The sequence below is a fragment of the Poromitra crassiceps genome, assembly GCF_964638095.1.
Source record: "Poromitra crassiceps genome assembly, chromosome: 5".
Taxonomy (NCBI): Eukaryota; Metazoa; Chordata; class Actinopteri; order Beryciformes; family Melamphaidae; genus Poromitra; species Poromitra crassiceps.
In genome coordinates this window covers 41,090,831-41,118,766 of record NC_139642.1, presented here as the reverse complement: position 1 = coordinate 41,118,766, position 27,936 = coordinate 41,090,831, and the positions used below count along the sequence as shown (strand labels likewise).

At 41.2% G+C, this 27,936-nt stretch overlaps 2 protein-coding genes across 3 annotated transcripts; both read left to right on the top strand.

Annotated features, from left to right (window-relative positions):
- The first annotated feature begins 341 nt into the window (after nucleotides 1-341).
- slc25a15a (solute carrier family 25 member 15a) lies at nucleotides 342-9,005 on the top strand. 2 transcript variants are annotated; one of them, XM_083636433.1, is made up of 7 exons: nucleotides 342-417; nucleotides 2,656-2,734; nucleotides 6,331-6,589; nucleotides 7,219-7,359; nucleotides 7,468-7,643; nucleotides 7,803-7,961; nucleotides 8,500-9,005. In XM_083636433.1, exons 2-7 carry the CDS (start codon nucleotides 2,680-2,682, stop codon nucleotides 8,616-8,618), a joined length of 909 nt encoding a protein of 302 aa, XP_083492559.1. In that variant the 5' UTR covers nucleotides 342-417; nucleotides 2,656-2,679; the 3' UTR covers nucleotides 8,619-9,005. The 2 variants fall into 2 exon arrangements, with proteins under 2 accessions (XP_083492559.1, XP_083492560.1); XM_083636434.1 differs by lacking the exons at nucleotides 342-417; nucleotides 2,656-2,734 and adding an exon at nucleotides 2,784-2,839.
- Nucleotides 9,006-13,019: 4,014 nt separating this feature from the next.
- On the top strand, nucleotides 13,020-24,279 carry LOC310776478 (stomatin-like; the record flags this gene model as incomplete). The annotated part of the gene is made up of 7 exons (XM_083636666.1): nucleotides 13,020-13,098; nucleotides 13,538-13,641; nucleotides 14,055-14,127; nucleotides 15,601-15,683; nucleotides 17,132-17,335; nucleotides 23,795-23,929; nucleotides 24,085-24,279. 7 exons carry the CDS (start codon nucleotides 13,020-13,022, stop codon nucleotides 24,277-24,279), a joined length of 873 nt encoding a protein of 290 aa, XP_083492792.1.
- Nucleotides 24,280-27,936: the final 3,657 nt, after the last annotated feature.

Sequence of the window (27,936 nt, the reverse complement as noted above, 5' to 3'; positions counted from 1 at the left end):
TGGCAGTGACGAAACAGATACAGGTATATTGAAAAGTCTCTGGCTGAGCATATTGCACCGACACCTGCACCTGTGTGTGACATCACTTCAATTTGTGTAGCCTATTTTATCGATTTGGAATGACAGCTTTTATTTTTGAAAAATCCTGACCGGAAGTCAGAAATTCCTGCTCACTTTCCCACTGGCCGTGTTTTGACGGTCTTGAGGCAGCTGAGTCCGATCCCAGCCAAGTGCGCTTGATGTGCGTAAATGCGCATTTTCACTTTTGGTTTCACTTTTACGGATGACAGGAATGGGCTGGAACTTGTTGCAAAGAGAGCTCGAGGGAATTACCAAGAAAACGGAAACACCCACAACAAGTATAAATAGACAAACAGTAGAGTTTATCACTACACTGGGCATCATATAGAGGGAAAGGTGAGTTGAATTATTTTCATTGGGGTCTAGTCCGTCTGAGGTGTTTAACACTTGAATGTTTGATTGTAGGCTATAGCTGCTCTGCCACATTAATCATCTGTCTACAGAGCGAACTGCTCGGGTATGCAATAGTTTATCAGCGTTACATCAGCATTATCAGCATGCTGTAGCCTACTGCAGATTGAGAGCCCATACAGACTTGGAAGTTGGCCGGTGTCATGCCGAGTTTTGCAAAATGCAGAAAGTGATTTCCTATTGCGAGATACTAGGGAAAATACCCTTTCTAATATTGTAATAATATTCCTATTTTAACTTATAGTGTGTAGTATTTTTAGTGAGTCTATATTCAATTTATCATACACAGACACACACATCATCATTATTATTAGGCTTAGCTCGAAGGAATGCACGATTACTTTTAAAACGTATGAATGAGTCCGGAAGTATACTTCCGGATTCGTTTGTGAAGAGTATCACGCCGGCTGAACCCAAATTCGCTTTCCCATAAACTTTTGTTAACCACATAGGCTACCTTATTTTATGCATTTAAGTGAAATCCCCATAGACCTTTCCACTGAAGAACCAAATGGCGGCGATTTCTGGATAAAGCCTACAAAAATACGTCATCCCTGCGGTACTGTCCTCGAGGTGCTTTGGCGAGAACTCTTTCCCTGCGTAAAACTGAAACTGCAAGCGAGAACTCTTTCCCTGCGTAAAAATGAAACTGCAAGCAAGCGCGCAGGCCAGACTTGAATTCCTCTCACTCTGTCTATTATTACTCTGGCGCAGGTGTCAGTGCAATATGCTCAGCCAGAGGCTTTTCAATATACCTGTATCGGTTTCGCCACTGCCACGCCCCCTTAGGAGACCGGCCCCATGGACTGGTCAGCCAATGAAGTCTGAAGACCTCCACGGCACATATACACGAAGTGACTGGAAGTTGGGGTGTCTCTATCTATATAAAAGGTCTCTGTGCGTAAACCATAATGCGCACTCTCAATTTTGGTACCTGCTGTCTCTTTGGTTGTAAAGAGTAATACACTAAAATGTCCACAAGATGTCAACACACTCCACAGTTGGCCATACACGCCACCTTCAGGACAAGTTTGGATGCCACTCTGCACCACAGCTCTCTCAATCAATCAATCAATCAATCAATCAATCAATCAATCAATCAATCAATCAATCAATCAATCAATCAATCAATCAATCAATCAATCAATCAATCAACCAATCAATCAATCAATCAATCAATCAATCAATCAATCAATCAATTTTATATTTATATAGGCCAAATCATAACAAGAGTTATCCCAAGGCACTTTACAAATAGAGCAGGTAGGAGACCAGGCTCTTTACTTTAGTCCCAACAAATTGAAACAATTCTCACAACCATGCATTGTCATAGAGGCAAAGTGACCGCCTACTTCCTGCTTCAGCACTGTACCAGAGATTTTCATCTGCCATTTATTTTCCCATAGACATTTTGTAAAATGCTTCTAAAAATAGTTTTACTTCGTCAAACCAAACGGTTCAGTTGGAGTGCGCTGCTCGGACCCTGATGGATTGCGGTGCCGCATTTCATGCAATTTGGACTTATGCATCGTCATAGTGCCACCTACTGGCAACACAAAAAACGGTTTATCTCGAGAACCATTCGTCCGTTCGACTTCAAACTTGGCAGGTGCGTTGCTGGGAACCCGAGAAATTGCAGTGGTAAACTTTGTGCAATTCAACCAATAAGATCACAGCTTCCACGTATCTCCAGGACTGTCCGTCCGATCGACTTCTGTATATCTGTCCTTCACGTATCTCGAGAACCATTTGTCAGATCAACTTCAAACTTGTGGAGTGAGCTTAGGGGGACCTGACTGAGTGCAATTTGTGGGGGGGGGGAGCGCTCCGGGGTGGTGAATTGGGGGAACCGTCACTGCACTACTAGTTTTTAAAGTCAGTAACTGTATTCAGAATACCACCAATTTAAACTGTAATTGTAATGGAATACCGGTAGTCATATTTTGTATTTTAAATAGCCTACTGTATATCGAATAGGCCTACATGTACTCCGTTACTCCCCAACCCTGGCTATCATTCATAGACAGACTTATTGTTTTGCTGTGGTGTTTGTATAACATTAGTGGGCTATCCTTACGGGATTAATACAAATACAAAAATTATAGTTCTGTATCGTGATGGGATTATTAGCCTACATTTTGTAATGCATTTTGTCATTTTCAGGTGCACCACATCTACTGAATCATTATGGCTCCAGGTCCCAAAATGCAGCCAATCATCGACTTCGTGGCTGGAGCATTAGGTAGGTTATCTTTGACTGGAGCAGTAGGTAGGTTATCTTTGGCTGGAGCAGGTAATCTTGGCTGGAGCAGTAGGCCTATGTAGGTCATCTTTGCTGGAGCAGTAGGTACGTGTCTTTTGATAGGTTATCTTTGTGCTATCTTGCCTGCCAATTGTTAAAGTAAACCAATGTGCGGTGATTCTCAACCTTTTGATGAGACCTGTGACCCAAATCGGAGAATATTTTGTTCTTAGATATGAGTTTAGCTAAAAAATAAAATAAAAACATATATGATTTTAGCCAGAACTTTTTTATTTATTTATTTTATTATTAAGGTGCAAACATAACAGTACAAATATGTCAAAGACATAAACTGTGCCAACACAATAGAACAAATAAGTCAAAGACATAAACAGAACAGACTTATACAAAACAAACTAATAACAATCAAATACAAGACATACAAAAGTAGAGACAGGATCTGGTGATTGTGCAGACATGCGGCCATTTTTTTTGGGGGGGGGGGTGTTCTTGTTAGATGGGTGGACGTGGTAGTGTGTCGGGATATACATGTGTATGTAGGGGGGTAGGGGGGGGGGGGCAAGCAGGGGGAGGGAGGTTGGATGTGAGTGAGGGAGGGGGAAGGGGGGGTATAGTGACCACTGGCCTCCCCAATCCTGAACCAGACCCCAGGAAGAAGGGGCGGGGGGGCACGCCCGAAGCACAAATGGAGGGAGAAAACAGTTCAAAGGAGAACCGAGGTCCCATGTACAAAATCATCATAAAAGTATTATTATTTTATTTTGAATATCTGTGTATGTTTAATATAGTCCAATCTGTACACGTGCATGCACTTACACACATATGCTGTCCCGGTCACTGCTCCACCCCCAGAACTTAAAGTCGAGCTGAACCCAAGAATGACTTTTCTTTTCTTTTAGTTCAAATACCTGGGTATGCAGTGCACCTATTTAATAACAAATCACAACAATCTAATTTCTTTAGTTTTTCACACTTTTTCACATCAAAAGTTTGTTTTTCAAGATTTCATTGATAACAGTAATTTACAGTTTGCTGACGTCACTATCAAATTTCTACCCCATTTCAACCAATCATATCACGACATGCAGCTGTCAATCAAATCTTCATTTCTGGATAATTTTCTCTTCCAAATGAAGTCAAAAATGGCGCCTAGTGCCTGTCATCTGGCAGAATTCCTATCCCATAAACTAACTACTAACTTGGCCAATTGTTAGAAACATGGATAAAAAACAAAAACTATAATCTCTAAGAATGCAAAGAAATGTAACTGGCTCGTTAAAACGCGCATTCCAGGGATATCGTATTGTTATAGCAGCGATAATGGCGCGTGCATCCGAGAGCTTGGTTGTCAGGGGTCGCACTTCGGAGATTCCAGGCCGACGTGCTGCACTCTCCGCTCGGCAACACGAAGGCAGCTGGCTGCCTGCCGCTCGCTGAGCTCCACTCCTCCCGTCAAAAGGCTCTTCCCGAGGGGAGCGCCACAACACACTGAATCGCACTCGATTTGGAGGCGGAACACGCCAGGATTGGCCAAAGCCCAATCCAGTCCCCAGAATTCTCAAATAAAATCATCGACATGATACTATGACCCGCCTCTCAACCTGTCATCTTAGACAAACTATGTTTTCAGTCTGAAACGGACTCATTATGCACGTGACGAACAGGTTCAGTTCGACTTTAATGACTAGGTAGAGACTAGCCTGGTAAACCAGCCGGTCACGTCAACACATTTCGTTCTACCAAATGTGAGTTCACGTGACCGGCTGGTTTACCAGGCTAGGTAGAGACAGTGGCAATTCTAGAGTCTGTTGGAGCCATTGGCAAAAATTCCCAGAAGGCCCCTCCAACCAGCATTCCTCATCATTATAGACCATTTCACTGGAATTCGGTTGCTAGGGAACAGTTTGGACCATAGTTTATTTCCTGTCAGCTATTGCATTAGCAAACACTGTCTGCAACAGGAATTAAGCTAATGTTTATGTTGTAAAGTTTAATCTGTGTCTATAATAGCAGAAAACACCAACAATGTATGAAATCTAAAAAAATAAAATGTTCACATTAGTCGATTTTTTTTTTAACTAACAAAAAATGTGATGAAATTACTATCTGAAGTGATTTCTAGATTACATAACAGCGTTCAGCTATCTGCTTAATCAATATCTGCTCCACAGTGGAGTGCAAGCCAGTAAAATAATTTTTTTGATTTCCTCCACTGTGCACGAAATCTAAAAGATTATTTTACTGCAAATGTTCACATTAGTAGAATTTTCTAAGTAACAAAAGTATTCAAGTATCTCCCCATTAAGGCTAGACTAAATAACAACATTCAGTTAGCTGCATAATATCTGCTCCACTCTGTTGCTTCATTTTTTCCCTCTTCCTATTTTTTCTCTTTCTTTTTTGGCTTCCAGATAACTCTTTTTCATTTAGCTTCTTTCACTTTCAATTCAACAGAATGTCATGAATCATGCAAGTTTGACGGGAATGACATGGGGCCCCTTTGGGGAGGTTTCTTAAAATAAAGACATGGGGCCCCTATAGGGAGGTTTCCTACATCATTGCAAATCGTCCAGGCCAGGGCACGACATGGAGCCCATTTAGGGAGGTTTCAATGCAAATTGCAAATCGTCCGTTGGTTGTTTAACAGGGAGGGGGTTATGGTCACTGCTGTGGAGTAAAGTTTGCCAGCCTTTGGTGGCCCCGTAACAGTCTGGGGCCCCAAGTAGTTGCCTACCTTGTATGTTCACAGAGAGATAACATTGAAACTGTTATCAAAATAGTCATTCTTCCACACTATCTCATGCCTTCTGGTTCTGCCCTTCATTAGCGGGATTTTGGGCCAAAATATTTGATTGGTACTCCAAGGCCTACAAAATAACCCTACAGCCGGAGGCAGAATTCGCCATCTTAGGCTGCTCAGAGTCCTCTCTGAATTTCCCTACAGCTGTGCAACAATCTCTGACACTGGGGACAACTATCGCCAAAAGACTCATTCTGAAGGATTGGAAGTCCTCCTCTTCACCTTCTTTTCAGGTTTGGCTGATGGACATGATCTATGTTATACTGTGACTGAGGTTGGGAGTGACGGGAGGCTCGTGGGCCCCTTGTGTGGAATGCCGTGCACATAGTCTCTTGCAAGCACATGTGCACCTTAAGCGGCTGATAGCACCATGTTATAATGTTGAATGTCGATGTATGTTTTATTGTTTGTTTTTGTTTGTTTTGTTTTGTCTGGTTTGTTTTTCTCTTTCTTTCATTCTTTTCCTGTGGCTAAGCTTGTTTGTCTTGTTCGCATACTGTTATATAAAAAATGAAAATAAAATATATATAAATAAAAATGGTCATTCTTCTACTTTCTATAATTGTGTTCACTTCTTGTCAATTAAATAATGCTGAATTGAAACAATGGGACTCCCCTGGAGCCCCCTCAAGGACCCCTGGTGGTGCCCGCGCCCCATGTTGAGAACCACTGAGTCTAAAGCATGTAGCCCACTCTAATACAAGTGTTCCCTATCTTTTCTCTCTTTCTCTTCTTCCCAATCTCATGAATCTCCCTATACCTTGTCTCTCCCTAGGCGGTACAGCCTGTGCGGTGAGTGGCCAGCCGTTTGACACCGCCAAGGTGAAGATGCAGACTTTCCCCGGCCTGTACCGCGGCTTCGTCCACTGCTTCACGTCCACCTACAGGCAGGAGGGGATCCGCGGCCTCTATAGGGGCACCACGCCGGCCATCATGGCCAACATCAGTGAGAACGCTGTGCTCTTCTTGAGTTATGGCTTCTGCCAACGTGCCGTCTCCTACATGAGCGGAGCGGATAGTGATGCCACCCTCAGGTGTGACACTGGAATTTGTGTGAATGTACTTTTTTTTTCTTCAAGATTTAGTGCTATGATGTGTGTGTGTGTGTGTGTGTGTGTGTGTGTGTGTGTGTGTGTGTGTGTGTGTGTGTGTGTGTGTGTGTGTGTGGTCCTTTTACCTGGTTTACCTTTGTTTAGTTCCTCCCCAACACTACAAACACACCTGTGTGTAGTATGTAATTCTCAAACGTCTCTATACATTGATTAGTCAAATAATCAATGTTGATTGATTATATGTTGATTAGACAGATATCAAGTCTTGTTTTGCTTATTTATAGTCCTTTATCACAAGCATGTCTCAAAGGGTTTTACATAGCATCATATACGGTACATGTATACATACTACACCATGGATACAAACTACTAAATATACATCCTGCAGTATATATAGAATAGATTTACTCTGTAAATGCCAAACAGAAAGGTTCGGGGAGGAGATTCAAATGCGCAGCCTTCTCGCTGTGAGGGGACAGCACTGACAACCACCCATGTTGAAGGGTTTGGTACAGATCTCCTGCAACAGATACTGTATAGCTAGAGGTATTACTTCATTACCTTTTTGTTTCTTTGTTTCCTCCGCTGTACCCCTCATTGTTCCCCATCAGTGATATCCAGAAGGCCTGCGCGGGGTCACTCGCCTCCATCTTCTCCTCCTTGGCATTGTGCCCCACTGAGCTGGTGAAATGTCGCCTGCAGGCCTTGCATGAAATGCAGAAAGAAGGCAAGATAGCAAGCGGACAGAAAAGGTCAGTGAGACGAAAAATAAAATTTGGATTGGAGCAGAGCGTGGGATGTAGGAGGTATGTTTGAACCCATGTGGTTTAACTGTGCTGTGTGTTCTGGTGTGACTTCAGCACAGTGTGGGCAGTCATCAAAACGGTGCTGAAGAACAACGGTCCCCTGGGCTTCTACCAAGGACTGACAACCAACATCGTGAGGGAGATGCCAGGTTACTTCTGCTTTTTTGGAGCCTATGAACTTAGCCGTTCTAAGTTTGCCCAGTACCTGGGCACGGACAAGGATGGCATAGGTATGGCATCGACATTTCCAAATAACAATCAAATTGTGAGGATTAGGAAGTTTGGGATAATATTGCAGTATTGTCAGCTGAACAGTGACACTGAAACTTGAGACATGTACAGTAATTAGTTTTGTGGACTGCTCCCTCAAAATGATTCTCTTTCTGCAGGCTATCTTCCACTTATGTTCAGCGGTGGGTTTGCCGGAGCCTGTCTATGGCTGGTGGTCTACCCCATAGACTGTGTCAAATCCAGAATCCAGGTGTATTCCTTAGCTGGGAGGCAAGAGGGCTTCATCAAGACCTCCATGGGTATTATACGCAATGAGGGTAAGATTTTAATATGTATTTCAAAGCAGAAATGTACTCCAATGTGCCCAGTTCTCAATAGCTTTAGTTCTCACATTTTCTCAGATGAAACTGTGTGTATCTTTGTTCTAGTCTTTTAGACCTAGACAAAAATCCCAAGGAGGTCCCTTCCAACCAGCATTCATCACCATTATCATCATCATAAAATTGCGGGTTCGGCGGTGTTAGCAAATCGTGACATCATCAGTGACAAAAGCTTTTGAAAGTCCAAAACCACCGGTCCGAATTTGTTGGAGCTTGCAGGGATGAGGTATCTTGTCACTGTAGCACTGATGACTATAGTCTATACTCGACTCTCTTCTATTCTACTTTGAACAACATCAGAAATGACCTATCCAACATTCCTGTACTTGTTGTCACAGCTTTTAAAAGGCCAAAACTGCATCACCACCAGGAGCTTGCAGGGATGAGGTATCTTGTCACTGCTTGGTCTGAGGGGAGTTTGTATCATTTCTGGGGAACGATGTGTTTAGTCATGTGACTCTCCTCCATCCCACAGGAGTCCGCCCTCTGTACTCTGGCTTAACTCCTACCATGATACGGACCTTCCCTGCCAATGGAGCCCTCTTCCTAGTTTATGAGCTGAGTCGCAAAATGATGATGGAGAGGTTTGACTGATGATGATCTTTCCACTTGAAGCAAGTATTTTGCTCAATATCCTGACTGACATCATAAAGACGTTTGCAAGTTTTTCCATTATTTCTTATAATCTCTTAGATAGTGGTTCAGTGGCACTAGGTATCTAATTAAAAATCGCATTACTCTCTGCTGCTGGTCAAAAAATTTTGCCGCGAAAACTGCCGCGCTTAATATTGTTTGGCCCGTGACTCCTTATATTTTTCTGTATGCGGCCCACAACCAAAAAAGTTTGGCCACCCCTGGTTTAGAACATTCTTTTCACTTTGATCTTGCTATAGTGTAGCGTATTTACATGCTTGCAGTATTTAAACTGCAGTCAGATTGGTTTGAGAAGCATAATAATATGGAATAAAATATATGAGACAGACGGGGATGAAAGGGAGGGGGGAGCAGAGCGCTTGGGGATGAAAGGGAGGGGGGAGATCAGAGCGCTTGGCTTTCTGACCGGACTGGATCGCTCCGTGGAATTGGAGCTTAAAAGGCAAGCTTGTGACTCGTTTACTGCACTTCTCCAATGAGCAGACTGTGCATAATTTTACGCTTAAAAGGCGTGGTTGTAATGCTTAAGGCTGCGTGTAGCGCCGATACCAAAATATGGAGTGGGCTGGTCCACGGCCACTAATCTGCGCTGCGCTGGGCGCTGGGTGCAGTTTATAGGCCGATGCAACGATAGAGTGTGCTATCAAAATAACACTGAAGTGCCGAATACAAGATGGCTTTGGAGTCTTTTTCTCTGAGGAGCCAAAGCTTGTTTTGCTGAAGTTTTTAAGTCGCTGCTGAAGACTCACCTCTTCTCGTTAGCGTTCGATTTTTTTTTTTTTTAATTACATTCTTTAATGACCACACAGTCAAGCTGGTGGAATTTGTTTTGATTCGAGCTGAGCTCTGACACTCCGATTGTAAATATTTGATTGTGCCAATTCCTTGACTATGTTTATTGCTCTTTTGTTTTCTATTTGCTATTAACTATTTGATGTTATTAACTATTTGATGTTATTAACTATTTGATGTGTGCAACAGGGTGGGAATTACACAGAGGCCATCAGGCCATGGCCTGCATTGCCCCTCCCTCTGGCCGTGATGCCCTGAGATCCCTAAGGCCACCTTGGCAGTGTCCTGCTACCAGCCTGCTACTGTCAGTTGCTTTAAAAGCATCAGTGGTCTCAGTGTAATGTAGCCTGCCCTATGCAAAGGATGTGTAATTGGCTCATTTTAAGACACATTTCAGAAAAATCACTCTTCATGATGTCAATAGAGCAATGACCTTTGTGCCTGGCATGTGGCCTTGTGCTCTAAAAAAAATTGTGATGCCGAAGGCCAGATGGCCTTGCCCCTAAAATGACGAAATTCCCACCCTGGTGTGTAACCTGTCCAGCACTTTGGTCAACTGTGGTTGTGTAAATGTGCTTTATAAATAAACTTTGACTTGACTTGACTTGACTTGACTTGACTTGACTTGACTTGACTTGACTTGACTTGACTTGACTTGCTTCCATGGGGAAATAAAGTGGGTAGAGTTTGTAATTAGGTTTCATATTGACTAGTTGAGTTTCATTTTGGCTGCCATAGTAAAACTGGGGAAGTGAATCCTATTTGTGAAAACCAACTGACAAGTCTGAAGTCTGAGTTATGTGATGTGATATTTAAAACAAATGATGCCCAAAAGAAACAAGTTGCTAAATAATTTGTCATCAGACTACTGTAGATCTTTAGATTTTTCCTGTTTTTGACACTTGAAATTCATGCCTTCATATAAAATGCTAGATTCCCCCCCCCCCCCCAGACTCAGAATAGAATCAACAAAACAATTGTTTATTGTTTGTTTATTGTTTATTTGTTTAGCACAAATTTAGGTACAAATCTGCGCAAGGTGGGAACGAAGCCTTTGCAGGCTTGTACAGAGTTCCACACCTACTCATATTAATTTCGTGACATGCAGGCTAAACATTCAACAAAAAAACACAAAAAAAGAAAAACTACATGTTAAATCAGCAAAGCAGCGAAAATAAGGTCATTTGCATCTGAAGCAAAAGCAAGCAAACAAAGTCTGTTAGAGAAAAGTTGTCAAAATCTGTCAGAGAAGGATGAGTACAGGGATCAGGAGGACAGTAAATGTTTCTTCAGGTGCTTTTTGAAAGCAGAATAAGAGGACATTGATCTTAGCGGTAGGCTTAATTCACTCCAAAGCTTAGGACCTCTAAAAGCGATGTTGAATTGGTGCCTTGAAGTCCGTGTGCGCGGTAAGAGTAGATTGTTGTTGCTGTGTCTTGTTTGATATGAATGGACATTTGTGGTGGGAATAAACAAATATTGAAGGGTGACTGGAAGATCATGTTTCCTATATATAAACTTGTGTAGGAATAAGCAGGTTTGATAAACATTCACTTTGTCAATGGGTAATATATAATATTTTTTAAAGAGGGGTGCCGAAGGAGCGTATCTATTAGAATGAGATATAAATCTTAGATATTTCTTCTGTATGATGCATAATTTGTTGAGATATGTAGGATAAGTTGCCGCCCAAACAATGTTACAGTAATTAATAAATGGAAACAGAAAACTATAATATAAGGTTAAATAAGCAGATAAATGCATTCTGAAATAAACTTAAACTCAATGAAATGTGCAAATATGTGCTAAACTAAACCTGGGAATCACATGCCATGTTATTTAGCTTGTTGGCACTTGCTGGGCTTGGCTCTCATGTGGCCAATAAGTTCCTACTTTAACTATCACTGTGGGTTGCCCCAGGCGATATCAAACATTCTTCCCATACTGGAATGTTTTCCAGTAACTTTCCACCATGACCTCCTCTGAGCTTGGGCCTTTCACCTTCCCCTGAGTAGACACACATAGATCAGGGCAATGCATGCTATAAGCATCATCATAGTATTATGATGGTTATAGTTGTGTATTGTATACATATGCACCGGGGATACGTGTAGAAATAAATTTCCCACAAGACCCGCCACCCGCCTCGGCTTCATGATAACACCCAGCTCACATTTCTGCTCTTACTGTATGACACAGTGGGTCACACACTACTTCATATCATAGCAATTATATTATTGTATTACAGTGGAATCCGCTTATAGTGATCACGATTATAGTGATCAACCACTTATATTGATCAAAAAGCTTGGTCCCGATTCCCAAATCATTCCTATACACATGCTGCTTAAATAACTCACTTATAGTGATCATTTTGAGCCTTGTCCCACCTGAGAACAATGGAAAAATGTTTAAAACTACAGTAATGTTATTATTTTTTTTACTTACAAACTGCCAAAAATGAGCCAATGAGATACAGCAGTGATACTCGGTGCATGTCTGTCTGTGAAGAGATCGCCGCATCTCTGTCTGTGGAGGGATGGATCTCTGTCTACGAGAGGCTGCTGTGTTTGAAACAGCTATGGATTTTTAAAGTCAATAACATTACTTACTTTATGTAGGCTACTGTATTCTTGTAATATTCTTGTAATATACAAATGTCAATTAGATGTAATATGCATGAGAAATAAAGAGAAATAAAAACAATCTGTTGTTATAATGATCATCCGCATAAAGTGATCAATTTGACCCGTCTCAAGATGATCACTATAAGAAGAGTGCACTGTATTTTAATTTTGTTGTGCTTTATTATGGTTTGTTGCTGCTTTTACTTTATTACTATAATTAACTATACTGATACTACCATTAGTATTAATAATAATAGTAATAATAAATGTTAAGTAGATGAGTTATATTTTCTGAAGAAAATGTAATTATGATTGTTAATGTGTCTCCCTTCATCTCTCTCTCTCTCTCATGATTTCTGAATTACAATCTTATGCATCTACATTTTGAGCACCCTGATAGACTTTTAATTCGACAGAAATAACAGAAATCTCACTGAGCCACAACACCAGAATCTCATGGTGCTGCTTTGTGCATTTCAAACGCAGACAGAATGCCAGCAAAACACAGGAGAGACATGATCGCTTAATCTTCTACCTGCAGCAGCTCATGTTTCGTCAACCTGGTGTCAAGATACCATCTATTGTTTATTCATAAACTACACTTAACTAGTGGCCGGCTCATGGATGTGGATGCAAAAGCACCATGGAAAAAAACACCCATGGAAAAAACCAAAAGCTCAACCTGAGACAGTAATGTAGATAAGAATGTTAAGGATCTGTCTACCTGTTGCCCCCCACTAAGTGAATCCAACAACAGTCACACACCTTCAGGTGAGAGTACGAGTGTGTCTGTGTGTCACATGCTTGTGGGTGGCAACAGGGGATGAGGTGAGAGGCCACACCCTGCTGGGAGGAACAGCAGAGTGGTTAACAGAAGACGAGCTGCCTTCTCTCCATCCTCCTACCTGCATCTTCCTCACTAATGATCTCAACAGCAAGCAGCACAGCAGAGATGGTTACTCAAAGTAAAGTTCGGATCAGCTCCCCAGACAACATAGAAGGTATGTCAATGCTTTTTTACTTCTAAAATCTAGATCTTTTGAGCTCATTATTTTTTCTGAACAGCCACTGTAAAACGTGAAGTGCTTTTTAACAACTTGCTTTGATCGTGTAGTTTGCAATTCTCATTATCTGATAGGGTACATTTTAGGGTTATCCACGGTTCAGTATACAACACACAACTGTAACGAGTATTCAAAATAACGTGGCCTCCATAGGGATTAGTTACATCATTAGTAATAACTGAGAAGTGTAGGCTACTGTACAGTCACTGAAATCTGCTGTTCCATTGGATTGCTACAATTTAGTTGTGTGAACAAAACAGCTACAGTCATCTAAGGAGGGGCATGGAATAATTTAATGATGATGGAAAATATGTAAAACCCAAGTTGTAGTCTATTGCAATAAAAGCTGGTAAAGTGCTCTCCATTTCCTCTACAGATAAATCCTCAGGGGGCCTGGGATGTTGCGGTTGGCTATTGGTCTCCATAGCAGGGCTCTGTGTTTTAGCAACCTTCCCTATATCAATATTCATGTGTGTCAAGGTAGAGTATATTCAGCATTAAATAACAATGATTATGTTTCCATTGATATGAGTTTGAAGGCCGATAACATTTACATTTGATTTGTATCAAAACTGCTGATAGCCAATATTTTGTGCCTGGTATGTGATTCCCCCATTATTTTATCCTTGTGAGGACGGGAAAGCCTCTGAAACTGAATTTTGATCACACTGTTATCTGATATTTTTATTATTTTTCCTAAATTATAAAACACATACCAGTATGTATTTTCTGATACAGTATCCGGCATTTAATAAAAGGCTTGATATATCAGCGACCTGGTTTATCGTGATAAAGATAGAAAAAAATTGGGCCATTTGACATACAGTAGAGTAAATCTTTTCCAATTGTTTATTTGCTCATGTTCATTATGTAACTGCTTATATAACATCCAGATTGTCCAGGAGTACGAGCGAGCCGTCATATTTAGACTTGGTCGGATCAGAGGCAATAAAGCCAAAGGACCAGGTGTGTTATTTGAAGTATTGTTTACTGTGCTATACATTGTGGAAAGCCTCTCCAGCAACTGGTAGACTGTTCAGAAAACATTTGACCATGTTGACCAAGATATCACTCGTGCAGAGTCCTTCACAAGATGGAATAAGCACATTATACAAATAGGTTCCAAATGACAATCCAATAAAGATCTATCATCTTTTTAAACCAATCCTTTAAGATTATATTTGACAATCCAGTTGAAGTTATGTTTGATTTATCTTTATGTTTCACATGGATTGTGAAAACCCTGTAGGACCTCTATCTGAAATGCTTTGTGGACCTTTGACCAGAGGTGGAAAGTAACTAATTACATTTACTTTAGTTACTGTAATTGAGTAGCTTTTTGTAAACTTGTAGCCTACTTTTTTGAGTCATTTTTAACATCAGTAATTTTACTTTTACTTAAGTAAATTTTGTTTGAATAATGTACTTTGTTACATTTTAAATAGCTTCAAAGTACAGAGTAAAATACATCCAAAGTTTCTCCAGGTTTTCTATGAACTGTGCACCAAAAACTGATGACCCTTGCTAACTGCCAGTGTTGCCAACTTGTTTCCAAGTAAAGTAACAATAGACCCTTCTCACGGGGGCCATTTTGTGTCGAAAAGGCAGGGTAAACACAGGTGCAAGCCAAACACTAATGAGGGTTTCAAACTTCCTTGATTGGAATTTGGAAACCCTCATTAGTGTTTTGCTTGCACCTGTGTTTATTCTGCCTTTTCGACACAAAATGGCCCCCGTGAGAAGGGTCTATTGGCTAATCAAAGATTCGCTAGAAGTCGTTTCATCAGACCTCTCTGGAAGTACCAAATGCAACACTTTGCCAGAAGTGGAATCACATATTGGCACTTCATCACAAAGGAGATGGAAATGGATGAGTTCATTAGATAACACCTCTGCAGTCGCAAATCCAACTGAAACACCATCAGATTTGATTGAAGTCGAGGACTAACTTGAAGAAAATTGGAAAAAGAACCTATAGTTTTCGCTTTACACTGTTACAGTAGGCCTATATAGTATGCTTTTGTAATTTTTATTGCCTAGGAGAGGTTACCCCCCCCCCTTTATCCCCCCCCCCCCCCCCTAACTTTTACTCTGAGTACATTCTAAATGAGTTACTTTTACTTAAGTAGATTTCTTACACCAGTAATTTCACTTCTACTTAAGTAAAATGTCATCAAAGTAACAGTACTTCTACTTAAGTAGATGTTTTTGGTACTCTTTCCACCCCTGCTTTTGACAAGCCCATTGCACTGTCCAATGGATGCTAAAGGACTGACTGTAAAATAGTAAAATAGTACTTTCTGATTGAATTCTGTTATGTTTAATAACAACTTCTACAGGAATGTCCAATTACATTCTTAAATTATTTTTCTTTTTCTTTTCTTTTTTAACTCGGACTGAGAGAGTGAATGCAGGCTCTTACAGTGATCTTCTTTTCAGGACTTTTCTTTGTTCTGCCCTGCACTGATACCTTTGTGAAAGTGGATTTGAGAACCATAGCCTTCGACATTCCTCCACAAGAGGTAAAGTTTTCAGCATTTATGTTTTCATGGTTCAGCTCAAACATGGGAATATCATTTCAACCAGGAGAGACTAGAGACCAGTGAATGAATACAATAATATGGATTACAATTGCTTGATGATGATGCATTACAGAATATGATGAGAATTAGGTATTGTTAATAGTCTTTGGCGCATAGACACCACACTATAGAGAGAGAGCTGCATCAGCCCTGAGCAGCAGCCAAATCTATCCCCATGTAGAGTCTAGATACTGGTGGTGGTGATGGTGATGCCTCTCCTGAGACTGATGAGACTCTACAGACTGAAGAATCGGATGACTCTGATGGGTCTGCAAAGACTGGGTGGAGAGGGGGAGGTGGAGGGTGCGAGACTGACAGCAGGAGTAGAGCAGGCTGAATGGGATAAAAAGAAGCATATAAGCAAACAACAGCCATGTGATTGGCTTACGATGGGGGTGAGAAGCAATGCGATAGGCTTACAAAGGAGGTGTATGAGGTGAGAGGTGATGTGAAGCTATGCTATTGGTTAAATGAAACCAGGAGGGAAACAGCTGATGATTATTTAATTGAAGCCCGGAAGTTGACAGCTAACTTTGAGCGTGTGAGCAGATTTGAAGGGGTGGAGAAATGGTGCCGCGTCTATGTGCCGACAGGCCGCAGTGCCGACAGGTCGCAATGCTGATAGCCCACAAGCAGAACCAGCTGAGCGAGGCGGCGTGCAGCGTGTCGGTGGAGCTAACCTCTCCCAGCCCCCACGCCAAACCTAACCTCCCCCCATGCCTAAACCTAACCTCCCCCAGACCCTAACCCAAAACCTAACCTCTCCCAGCCCCCACGCCAAACCTAACCTCCCCCCATGCCATGCCTAAACCTAACCTCCCCCAGACCCTAACCCAAAACCTAACCTCTCCCACCCCCTAAACCTAAGGTCGGCATTGCGGGTGGTCGGCATAGCGGGTGGTCGGCATAGCGGGTGGACCCCTGAAGAAATAGGAGTGGACTGAGGTGAAAGTGCAGATTATATAGTCTTCCTGGTTGAACCTGTAGTGGATTTTTTGCATGACTCACGCATGGAATAGGTGAAATCGTTTCTAGGTAAGAAGTTGTCAACAGCAAGTTCCCTGAGTTGAGGGACGATTAGCTAGGTGGTGTGGTTTCCTTTCATTGTGTGAACTTGGGCTTTGCGTGCGAGGCTCGGTTCAGTTCAGTATAAAATGATTGTGTGGTGTAAACAGATCTCTCTTTCACTACTCAGCCTTAAGAGTGTTGTCTTAGTGTGACCAAGGAAGGATTAAATTCCACAACAAACCTCCGTTTGAACTACATTTGTCTCTCAAAAACTCATATAGCATTGGACCAGTGTCTATGGTTAGTATGTGGTTACCCAGTTTAAACAGCTATGGGAGCTCACCAGTGAAAGCATCATTAACATCATTTTCCTCCTGTAGATCCTAACCAAAGACTCCGTGACAGTGTCTGTGGATGGTGTGGTGTATTTCCGAATACGGTGCCCCGTCTCAGCTGTGGCCAACGTCTCCAATGCCCAGTCATCTACGCGGTTGCTGGCACAAACCACCCTGAGGAACGTACTCGGTACCAAGAACCTTGCAGAATTGTTATCTGACAGAGAGGGCATATCACATAGCATGCAGGTGGGAAAAAAGCTGTAATGTGGTGGTACGGTTTATGTGGTGCGGAATGATCAGTGAATGGTGAATCTTTAGTAGATATTTTTAAATGAATGGTTGACCAAATGGAAATGCAGTTCATATTTACTTCCTACAGCAGCTGAAACTCCATCCAAGTTCGTAGGACCACCAAACACACAACAATTTAGCTGCCATAGCTCCATTTCAGCCCTCTCCTAAACTGTTACAGTTAACAGGGCCATGTCTTTTTACAACCCAATGCAGCAGAATTCCGTCTTTTGTAGTCAAATGATCCACACTGTGGATCCCCTATATTGTCCTAATGACAATTACAATGCTCTGACTGCCTGCATGAGCATACAGTTGTTGGCAGAGCAATAACACATGATCAATAAGGAAAATATAAGAGTTAATGAGGTAAATATTGGACTTTGGATCCACAGTGCAATTGTTTGGTAAAAAAAAAAACAGTAGCTGTTTGGAGAAATGTGATGGACATTTGACATTTTATGCCTTTTGGGGGGGGGGGCGCACTGTAAAACGATGCCCCTGTTAACTTCAGTAGTTGGGAGATGGCTGAAATAGAACTACAAGGACAAACTTTTGGATCCACAGTGCAATGTTTATTAATAATATAATAATAATAACAACAACAACAACAACAACAACAACAACAACAACAACAACAACAACTTAATAACAACAAAACACTTGGATTATGCTGCAAGAGCTGTTTGGGGAAAAATGTTCTAACACTTTACAATAACGCAGACAAATAATGTAGTAGTTACTAGTAAACTAATCATTAACTAATAGTTAATTAATGAGTAGCTAATGAATAAATTGTCATTAGTCAATCACTAGTTAATGATAGTTAATGAGTAGGTAGTCATTAGTTAATGATTAGTATCTAAGTTCCTGAGTAGAGTAGTTAATCATTACTTAATGATTACTAAATGCCAGCTCGTGAGTAGTTAATCATTAGTTACTGATTAGTCGGTCAGTTCCATGAGTAGAGTAATTAATTGTTCGTTAATGATTAATAAATGTCAGTTTGTGAATACATCCTCTCTTCTTGAGGCGGGAGGGCATCTGCTCGGGCTAGAATAGAGAACCCCCCACGGTAGGGGATTCTTCGGGAGTCAATACATTGGTGGTGGACTGGGGAGGTGGGTGAGGTGAAACGCGGCTTCCAGAGAAGGAATTGGATCAGCTTAGTGCAGCGGCTAGAGGACAGGGAACAAGGACGGTGGTGCGCCCGGCGTGGCTATAAATACTGCCGCGTCATAGCCTCGGCACTGACGACATTAACGCCGTCACCTAGGCAAGTGTGTCACGCGGACGTCACGCTGGGATTACTGCACTGACGACATTAACGGCGTCACCTAGGCAAGTGCATCACGCGAACGTCACGCTGGGATTACTGCACTTGTCGTCACGCTAGGATTACATGTGATGATGAGGTCGCTATGTCGCTAAATTACGTGTGGCGTGAGGCAGCGTGTCTGGTCTTCATCTTGAAACTAGGTCGAGACCATCATTAGTTACTGATTAGTCGTCAATTCCTGAATAGATGGTTAATGATTAGTAGCCTAAATGTGAGTTTGTGAATAGAGTAGTTAAATAGGGATGTCACAATATATCGTCCCACAATATATCGCGATATCAAAACATGACAATATGTATCGTTGAGATGAAATCTCATATCGCGAGAAAAAGAAGCTGAACATGGTGGCACTGATCTGCATCTGATTGCATGCTCGCTCTCCTTTTCATTACTTTGTTTGAACATACGAGGGACGTTACAGACACGGAGGATGAAAATGGTGAAATTACTCAAAATGAGGATGCCCCTCAACTTACAAATCGATCGCAAAAAAATATTGTTAAAATATCGTATCGTATTGTTATCGTGAACCCAATATCATGTATCGTATCGTATCATGAACTGAGTGTATCGTGACACCCCTAAGCATTAGTTAATGATTATTTTGTAGGTATATCAAAGCTGTTCACTCCAAAGAGTGACTCATTCATTATTACTTAACAACACCACTTACCTTTATCGTTCCCCCCCTTAAGTGCTGCTCCAGAGTTGTTACTGCATGAGTACCGAATCATTACTACCTTTTTACCTGACCATTAGTTATTCTTTTTGTGTACCCTTATGTAAAGTGATTTATTTTCATTAGTAGAACTGTGGTACAGTGTTGACATAGGTGGACTTTTTAAAGATTTAAAGCCCTGAGAAAACCTACCTTCAGAAGTCTGGCCTGGTGGCACAGAGTTGGCTTGCTGCCTAGTGTTATTGAGACCTCACTCACATTTGAGGTTGTGGGTTCGATCCTCAGTCAGGTTTGAATGTCGACAGCCAGAGGAAAGAGTCATTTAAAGCCCTGAGAAAGCCTGCATTAAGAGAGCAGGTGGCACAGACAGTTGACCTGCTGCCCTGCATCATTGAGGCCTCAGTCACCCTTGAGGTCGTGGGTTCGACCCTCAGTCATTTTTGAATGGTGACAGCCATAGACAAAAGTGCCCAGAGAAGAGTTGTGAGTATGAACCATGAACATCACACACATGGACTTAGACTCAAACTCTTAGATCAGCTTACTAAGTTTGTGAGGTCAAGTCCAGGATGTCCACATATCTTTGGGTAGCAAAAATATTTGTATTTAAATAAAAGTGGCAATAGGCATACAGTAACAACCCATTTTTATGCCTCCGCCGCCGCCGATAGCCAGGCCGGAGGCATTATGGATCCGGGTTGTCCGTCCGTCCGTCCGTCCGTCCGTACGTCCGTCCGTCCGTCCGATGTTCGTTAACGCAATATCTGAGGAACGCCTTGACGGAATTTCATCAAATTTGCCTTAAACATCTACTTAGGCTCAAGGATGATCTGATTAGATGTTGGTGGTCAAAGGTCAAAGGTCAAGGTCACTGTGAGCTCTCGAATGCCATTTTCAAGCTTGTTAACGCGATATCTGAGGAACAACGCCTTGACGGAATTTCATCAAATTTGCCTTAAACATCCACTTGGACTCAAGTATGAACTGATTCGATTTTGGTGGTCAAAGGTCAAAGGTCAAGGTCACTGTGACCTCTCGAACGCCATTTTCAAGCTTGTTAACGCGATAGGAACGCCTTGACGGAAATTTCATCAAATTTGCCTTAAACATCCACTTAGGCTCAAGGATGATCTGATTAGATTTTGGTGGTCAAAGGTCAAAGTTCAAGGTCACTGTGACCTCTCCAACACCACTTTCAAGCTTGTTAACGCGATATCTGAGGAACGCCTTGACGGAATTTCATCAAATTTGCCTTAAACATCCACTTGGACTCAAGGATGAACTGATTCGATTTTGGTGGTCAAAGGTCAAGGTCACTGTGACCTCTCGAATGCCATTTTCAAGCTTGTTAACGCGATATCTGAGGAACACCTTGACGGAATTTCATAAAATTTGCCTTAAACATCCACTTAGGCTCAAGGATGATCTGATTAGATTTTGGTGGTCAAAGGTCAAAGGTCAAGGTCACTGTGACCTCTCCAACGCCATTTTCAAGCTTGTTAACGCCATATCTCAGGAATGCCTTGACGGAATTGAATCAAATTTGCCTCAAACATTAACTTGGCCTCAAGGATGAACTGATTACATTTTGGTGGTCAAACTTCAAGGTCACTGTGACCTCACGAACGGCATTCCCAAGTTCGTTAACGCAATATCTCAAGAACAGCTTGATAGAATTTCTTCTGATTTGGCTCAAACATCGACTTGGACGCAAGGATGAACTGATTCCATTATGGTGATCAAGGGTCAAAGGTCAAGGTCACTGTGACCTCTCGAATGCCATTTTCAAGCTTGTTAACGCCATAACTCAGGAATGTCTTGATGGAATTTCTTCAAATTTGCCTCAAACGTCCACTTGGACTCAAGGATGAACTGATTACATTTTGGTGGTCAAAGTTCAAGGTCACTGTGACCTCACACACCCAATTTTCAAGCTCTGGAACGCAACATCTCAGGAGCGCCTTGACGGAATTTCTTCCAATTTGCCTCAAATGGCGATTTGGACTCAAAAATGAACTAATGGCGGAGGCATAAGTCCACGTTGCGGTCGTTCTAGTTTGTTTTTATTACACTTCTAATTAATTGAAGATATTAAAGTTTTAAAATAAATGTTCTTCAATAAACTATACTGCAAAGGACGGTTCCCATGTACAGCAGGTTTTGACACCTGGTCTACCAGAACACAGACGACTGCACTGACCATACAGACAAACCAACAGACCTGCCTCTGTTGTTGGAGGATTGTTTCTGAATGGCTGTTTGCGATTTTGGACATGTTTTTGGTCCCGCATTGTGAGATTTGTGATGATTTTGGTCAGTAATGATGTCACTGATGATGTCATAAGGTCCATGACATCATCAGTGATGTCACTCGAGCAATTGTGATGTCATCAGTGATGCAAAGTTGAGGAATTGTGTGCTGCACATACCAATAGAGCAGGCGAGGCCACGCAGACGCAGCAGCCGAGCTGCGGGTGAGGGGCTGGAACCCTAGTCTAAAACAATCTCAATAATAACTGCATGATTCTCAGTTTCTAAATTCAAAGCTACTGCAATCATTTGGACCTTGATTGATCTTACATTGTTTCATGTAGGCTAATGGTAACAGAATCCATGGGCATTTTTCCATGTGTTTGCATACCATCAAGGTCCAATTTGTAAGATTCCTCCACAATAATAACAACACAAAGCCACAAACCTTTGTTGCTCAAAGATAGTTTAAATAATCTGACTGCATCCATCTTTAAATCAGCGGGCCAGACTTTATAGATTAACACTGTGTTTATCTCTATGGGATTTAGATTGCATAGAGATAAGCACTGTGCCTATCTCTATGGGATTTAGATTGCATAGAGATGAACGGATGGTTACGATATGTAACCTAGGTTTCCTGAGGGGAGACTTCTCTCCCTCATCAATTCCATTACCTAATCCAGCGCAGCTGTTGTGGATTACCACTTTAAGACACTTAATTAGCACCACCTGGGTGTGATTGTTCAGGTGTGGCTGGTTGAACTTTTCACAGTGCACTATGAAAAGTTCGACCTGTCTGGTTTAACTTTTTACAGTGGGCTATTCAGCAAAACCTCTCTTTCTCTCCTTATCACTCTCTATGTCTCTCACCCAATTTCAGTTGTAAAGCAACATACATCTGTCAAAAAAGTATACAATAGCTGAAAATATCTTTTATAAATTATGGATGGAAGACAAAAAAGCACAAGTTAAAGGAAAATAACAAAGAATGTGATGAAAGCACCTGACTTTAGTGTAAATATAATTTAACTTAATTTATTATTTAGTGTTATTTAAAAAAAATATGATTATCTGCACTGTCAAAAATATTATTTATTTATTATTATTATTATTATTATATAGAAGATTGTTACGCCTATTTCCACTTTTATTCAAATACAAATAACTTTGCTGCCTCAAAAAGGACAGATGAAAGTTCAGTCTGTGCACATCCCAGGTTAGAACTGACAACCTCTCTCTCTGAAGGCGGCTGACACAATGAACCACACAGGCACTGCCATAGAGACACTGTGGAGCGCATCATCATTCAGAAACCACGCCCAAAACCGGGGAAAACAGAAACCCCCCCTCCAATCCTGGCGTTCTCCTATGTCGCGTGCGCAATATTTTTTTTCCCATGATGGCGAAGGCTAGGCGAAGGCATGACCCGCCCCTCTCTGCCTCTGATTGGCTGACTGTACTCGGCTGCTCCCAACTTCTTTCCAGGCGAGCCAGAAGTATCTCAAACGTGAGCAGCAGGTGCAAAACAATCATTAAATCAACAAGCATGAGATACTTCATTATATGGAACGTTACAATTGCAAACCCTATATCTGAGATATTTAGGCCTACTTAGCCTATTGCACAGACGTGTAATTTTTTCTTGTCATTCCAAATTTAATCACATTGTTGCTCTGATTAAGTAGAAGTAGTTATTTGTGTAAAAAAAAGACTGGTAAAGCAGAAGTACTGATTCAACTTAATTACTCAAGTAAAAGGAAAAAAGTACAGGCTCTGAAATGTACTCAAGTATAAAAGTAAAAGGTTTTCTGTACTATTCAACTTAAAAGGTCCCTTCAAAACATATTTTAAGATGCATAAAGACTATACTTTAATCTTCTAGTCTTAATCACTATGACCCACTAGCTCAGAGAGTTGAATTGCTGTCTAGCAGTTTGGAGCTTGTGTGTTTGAGCCTCAGTGACTTTTGAGGTTGTGGGTTCGATCCTCAGTCGGTTTTGAATGTCAACAGCCAGAGGAAAGAGTCATTTAAAAGCCCTGAGTGTCAACTGACATACATAACGACAGAATTTCCATTTTAGGGCGCACAATTACTAGGAAAAGAAATTGATGTCTAGAATGTTATTGAAAATGTTCATTGCAGGAGTCCCTGGATGAAGCCACTGATCCATGGGGTATTAAAGTGGAGCGTGTGGAAGTCAAAGACGTGAAGTTGCCTCAGCAGATGCAGAGGGCCATGGCAGCAGAGGCAGAGGCCACCCGGGAGGCCAGGGCCAAGGTGAAGGGAGCAATGGAGGATTAAACAAAGCATCAATAATGTCTTAAGGCCTACAATTTCCATGTGTAGATATTCTAACGGTATAACCATGAACAGTGAATTCAATATGGTCACAGAACCGCAGTAGAAATGATCAGCATCTGTCTGTATTGTAGGTTATTGCTGCAGAGGGAGAGATGCAGGCTTCCAGGGCGTTGAAAGAAGCCTCTCTGGTGATCTCCGAGTCTCCGTCTGCTCTGCAGCTGCGTTACCTGCAGACCCTCACCAGCATCGCAGGAGAGAGGAACTCCACCATCATCTTCCCTCTACCCATAGACATCATGCAACATTTCATGAACAGGAAGACATGACTTTCTAAAGCAGCATTTACTCTAAGCCGAAGATTACATTGTGTTATTGAGGTTGATTTGTATCTGTTTTTGGTGTGGTCAAAGATACTGTATGTGGCCTTGCATTTTTACCACTGAAGAGTTCCCTTCACATATAATGCCCCCCCCCCATTTTTAGTAAGACATGGTGAGTATGTATTTATTTTAAGTATGTATATTTTAAGTATACATTTATTTTAAAGCAGCTACGAGCAACTTTTTCGATTGTTATTAAACAGTATAATTACAATATTGATGCATCACATCTTACCTATAATAGTAGCTGAGACCAAAGCCGTGTGAATCGGAGATTGCTCCCTTAAATGATTATTAAGTCTGTGTCTGTCTAAACTCGCGTCAACAGGGGGCTCTCTCTCTCTCTCCTTACCGCCGGACCGGCTACCCGGAAGTGAAACCCGGAAGTGAAACGCAGCTGCCTGCCTTCACCCGTTCGCGCTGCCTAGCAACATAGCATAAACAATGTGAACGCATACTCTCGCGAACATCTCTCGTTATATTCTAACAGGTTTTTTGGAAGTTATTTTGTGGTTATGGCCGAAGTGGCTGCTGCAAACCGTTTCATTTCACTTCCTGATCTTCCCTGGCCACAGACAGACTACACTGGCCGATTCACTCGGGGTTCAAGCGAGACTACTCTGCGTTGGTCTCGTCGACTATTAGAGGTAAGATGTGATGCATTGATATTAAATTTATACTGTTTAATAACAATCGAAAAAGTTGCTCGTAGCTGCTTTAAGTGAGTATGGTTTAAAACGGTATTTTTCCATTTGTAGTACTTGTACTATGCTTTGGCAACACTGTAAGTCACTATGGTCATGCCAATAAAGCTTTTTTGAATTGAATTGTTAGTGTTACAGTATATGTCATTAGCCTATTTATAACACTGTATAATATAATGGTACAATATAACAGTATATTCAAGGGTGTATCTAAATCAAATATAACTTTTGTACACACTTAATTTCTTACTGTGATTTAATATTTAAATCCAAAGTGCAACATATACATTACAGACATGAGTGTCTCATCACTAACCACAATATTTTAACCAACTACTAAGCTACAGTCGTAGTTTGGGAGAAAAACAATACATAAATAAATAAAATAAACAATGAAAAACAAAACAAAAAACAATGCAAGACAATTTTAAAAAGACATGCTTTCATATGAACTTATCCAGAGCATAATGATTTGCTGAAATACTGAATACAATCTTTACGATATAAGTCCTGTAAACAATCAACAGAAGTATCAACAACCATGTGATACACTGACCTCTGACATTGGATTTACTGTAAACAAAACCTATCCTAGTGTTGAATAAACATTCAGTTAATGAGTACAAGGTCATGTCCACAGGACACAGAGGCAATCAGTGCAGTTGGAGTACCTGATAGAGTAATATAACTTCCACTACCTTCCAGTCACAGTATAGAGTACAGTAACACACCAGTTACTAAGTTAAACATAGTTTGGTGCCATAACCATTGTCCAAAGACAGCAAATGCAACTCCGCTACAGCAAAGTCTCTATTTCAATACATTTCCATATTTAATTTCTTGGGGGGGTATCAGTTTATAAAGCAATATGTCTCAAATTAATTTCTTCTTTTCGTAATTGCTGTCTTCACTAAGCTCTTTCAAATACTTTTAAATATTCTGTACATCCAAATAATAGGGAATAATTCTACACAAGGGAATGGATATCTGTCGCACAACAGACAATTGAGCTGGGAGGTTATATGTAAACATGAGCACAATTAAGTTAAAAAAAGGACAATTATAGAAATAAATAGAACATTATGGCAGTTGCTTCCCTTTGATGAGTCGTAATTCTCCTCAAGACCTGAGATTATTCTCCACTGAGAAATGAGGTAACAGCTTGCAGAATTTCATTGTCATCATGCTTATTTCAATTGGTTCCAATTATTGATGAAATTCAATCAGGACAGGAATTCTCAACAGGAATTCTCAACAGGAATTTTCATAAAAGTCAAATGGAGATACAAATGGAGCATGAGCCACAATGGTGCTTCCCACCCGCCACCAATTTGCTTATGAGGTTGTCTGTGGTGAAGTTCAAAGCGCACTTCTTATGATACAACTCAGTTAACCAGCGATGCAAAAGACAGCAACAATTCAGCCAGTTGCAAGAGAGATGATAAGATACACTTAAAGCAGTTTGCATGAGCAGAAAAAACACAGACACAAGTTGTACTGTAGGCTACTAGCCCAAGTGCATCATTACAGGACTTCCCCCAAAAATCGTTCATGTTTTCCATAGAATGTCTGTTGGATGCAACTTGTTTAATTGCCAAGCCTTCTAGTCAATACTATTACAGAAGAAATGGCTAATTCTGCAGCAATCGACTCCAGACATATGACAGCCGTAACAGTACATGGTGAACTGCTTTGTTTAACAATCTCCTCTTTGGCGGTTTCAGTCAAATCCTACATTTTTTGTTGGGAAATTAGACGTAACTAGCCTGCACTTTGAAAGTTACATTCATTTCAACCAGACTGTAGGTGAGGGGCACCATCTCACAAAAAAGATTTGAACTGTATTATTCAATGATTTATTCCTTGGTGGTTCATTTGAAAAGATCCGGCCTTTTTTGTTTTGTTTTGTTAGAAATGATAGGTAACTTGTGTTGGACCTGCACGTTAACTATTGACTCACCCAACAGTCTCTCCCTTCTACTCCATTCTCACACTGCAGGTTGTCCCCCCCTCTCTCAGGACGATGCTAATTGGAAGACAGTACATGCTTTACACAGAGCAGAAATGTCGAGATACATTACAGTAATTACAAATGAACATCAATATACGGTAGTTACATTATATTGGCAGTTCAGTGGATTTCTGAGTTATGTCATCGTAACCATACATTTCAGGCCAGCTGAGATAACTAGCTATGAGGAGAAAGTAGGATGAGTGGCAATGGCTGAGGTTCGATGGATAGGTAGTCATTAATCCAATACTGATACGTACCGTATGTCCACACGAGAAGGTAAACGTGCCCCAAAGAAGGATCCAAACTTTGACTTTGCGAGTAAGCTACTGTAGGTAGAGGCGTTTATTTGTGAAGTTACTCAAAGTATTGCCTGTGCCTTGAAAGACATTGCTGGTGGGAGAACATGGATAGCAAAGGCGCTTCTTGTGTTCATCGTTGCACTTTTGATGTCTCCTATTGTCTCATACATCCATCATCCTGAGCACTGGATGAGAAGGTGGAGATGCAGACGATGGAGGCGAAAACAGGGACATGAGGCGCCATGACTCTGATCCTGCTCTCTTGATGAAGTCTACTATGACCGAGTCTTTCATCGACTCCAGCATCTCAGTGTGTCTGCTTTGTATTCATGTTGAATAGAAAAAGTGGAGTGTAGAGAATCCCATTTGAACGAAAAGCTTGGTTTGAAACCTCTCAGGCTTGAGCAATAATACAATACTTTAGGTCAGAGATTAAACATCCCTGGAGTTTGATTTTGGAAATGCATCACATGGGCGAGGGGCACTTCCCCAGTAACAAAAGTGAGAAAACAAATGTGCGTCTATTCATCTACGTAGTGTAATATTATACACTACATAGTGTAATATTATACACTACGTAGTGTAA